General features: G+C 68.3%; 1 protein-coding gene across 1 annotated transcript in view; it reads left to right on the forward strand.

The window, feature by feature from the left end:
• Positions 1-1,076: 1,076 nt before the first annotated feature.
• LOC104835743 (G2/M phase-specific E3 ubiquitin-protein ligase-like) overlaps positions 1,077-1,130 on the forward strand; it is a 1,052-nt gene continuing 998 nt past the window's right edge. The window contains exon 1 of the mRNA XM_010573914.1: positions 1,077-1,112. Coding sequence (XP_010572216.1) covers positions 1,077-1,112 — 36 coding nt within the window. The remainder of the gene's footprint in view (positions 1,113-1,130) is intronic.

A 1,130-nucleotide genomic window follows, 5' to 3' on the forward strand; every position in this document is an offset into this window, starting at 1 on the left:
GGGGGCAGCGCCGGCGCTGGCAGGTGACCGAGGCACCCCGCAGCCGGCAGATGCAGCACCTCTGGGGACGGCACGGAGGGGGACGGTGTCAGCGCCACGTGCCCCCGGCGAGCCCGGGTTGCCCGAGCCCGGCACAGCCCTGCCACGTTTCGGTGGGCCACCTGGCCGGTGACACGGGGCCACTCATAAAGCCGCCTACCTTCTCCAGCTCCCCACTTGCCACAGAAATGGGCCTTTTTAGATCAAGGAGGGTCTGGGGGGTTGCTCGCGGATGGCTGCCAGAGCATCACCCCTGGGGGCTGCTGACCTGTGCGGCGCCGGACACGGGGCATGGGGACCGCGGTGGGCACACGTGCCCCCGGCCTCACCTTCTGTGCCACCCGCTCCAGCTCCTGCCAGATGTCGGGGAGGAGGAAGCCGTAGAAGCCCTCTTCATCGGCCCCTCGCTGGATCAGCCCGCTGGCGTGGTACTGCAAGAAGGGGAGAGAGGGCACGTGCCGGGGGCCGTCGGCGGTGCGGGGCTGGGGATCGGGGGGTGTCGAGCGCCGGGGACTCACCAGGCAGTTCTCGTGGACGCAGAGCCCGTCCTGACAGCACAGCTGCCCGACCACCTCGGGGTCACAGTGTGCCCGCCGGCACAGCCCGCACGCTGCCGGGACGCAGCCGCACCGTTACCCCCAGCACCAGTGCCAGGGTGCCGGCGGGGGTAACGCCAGAAGCGGGATGGGGGAGAGGCCAGACCACCTTCCCACAGTGTGGGGGCCACTGCTGGGATGGCCGGACACCGGCCAAAATCTCCACTGGCAGGTGCCTGGGGGGATGTTCTGCACTCACCTTCTTCCTTGGGGACCTGATGCTTCTTCACAGGCAGGGGAGGTGCACAGGAGGGTCCTGCCTGCTCCTCCTGCAGCTCTGCGGGACACTGGGCAGGGGGGGGCTGCACCGTGTTGCGGCACTGGGACCTCACCTCCATCACTGTGAGTGGCTGCAGTGAAGGAGATGGCTGGGCGTGGGGTCGCTGGTGAGGTCGAACACCATCCTGATCCTCCAGCGTCTGTGCCAAACGTGCCACTGAGATGGGGGAGGTTGCCAAGGGTGTTTATCCAGCCTGGGTGCTTTGTGACACAGCA

This window comes from Haliaeetus leucocephalus, unplaced genomic scaffold (assembly GCF_000737465.1).
Source record: "Haliaeetus leucocephalus isolate CR32 unplaced genomic scaffold, Haliaeetus_leucocephalus-4.0 Scaffold395, whole genome shotgun sequence".
Classification (NCBI taxonomy): Eukaryota; Metazoa; Chordata; class Aves; order Accipitriformes; family Accipitridae; genus Haliaeetus; species Haliaeetus leucocephalus.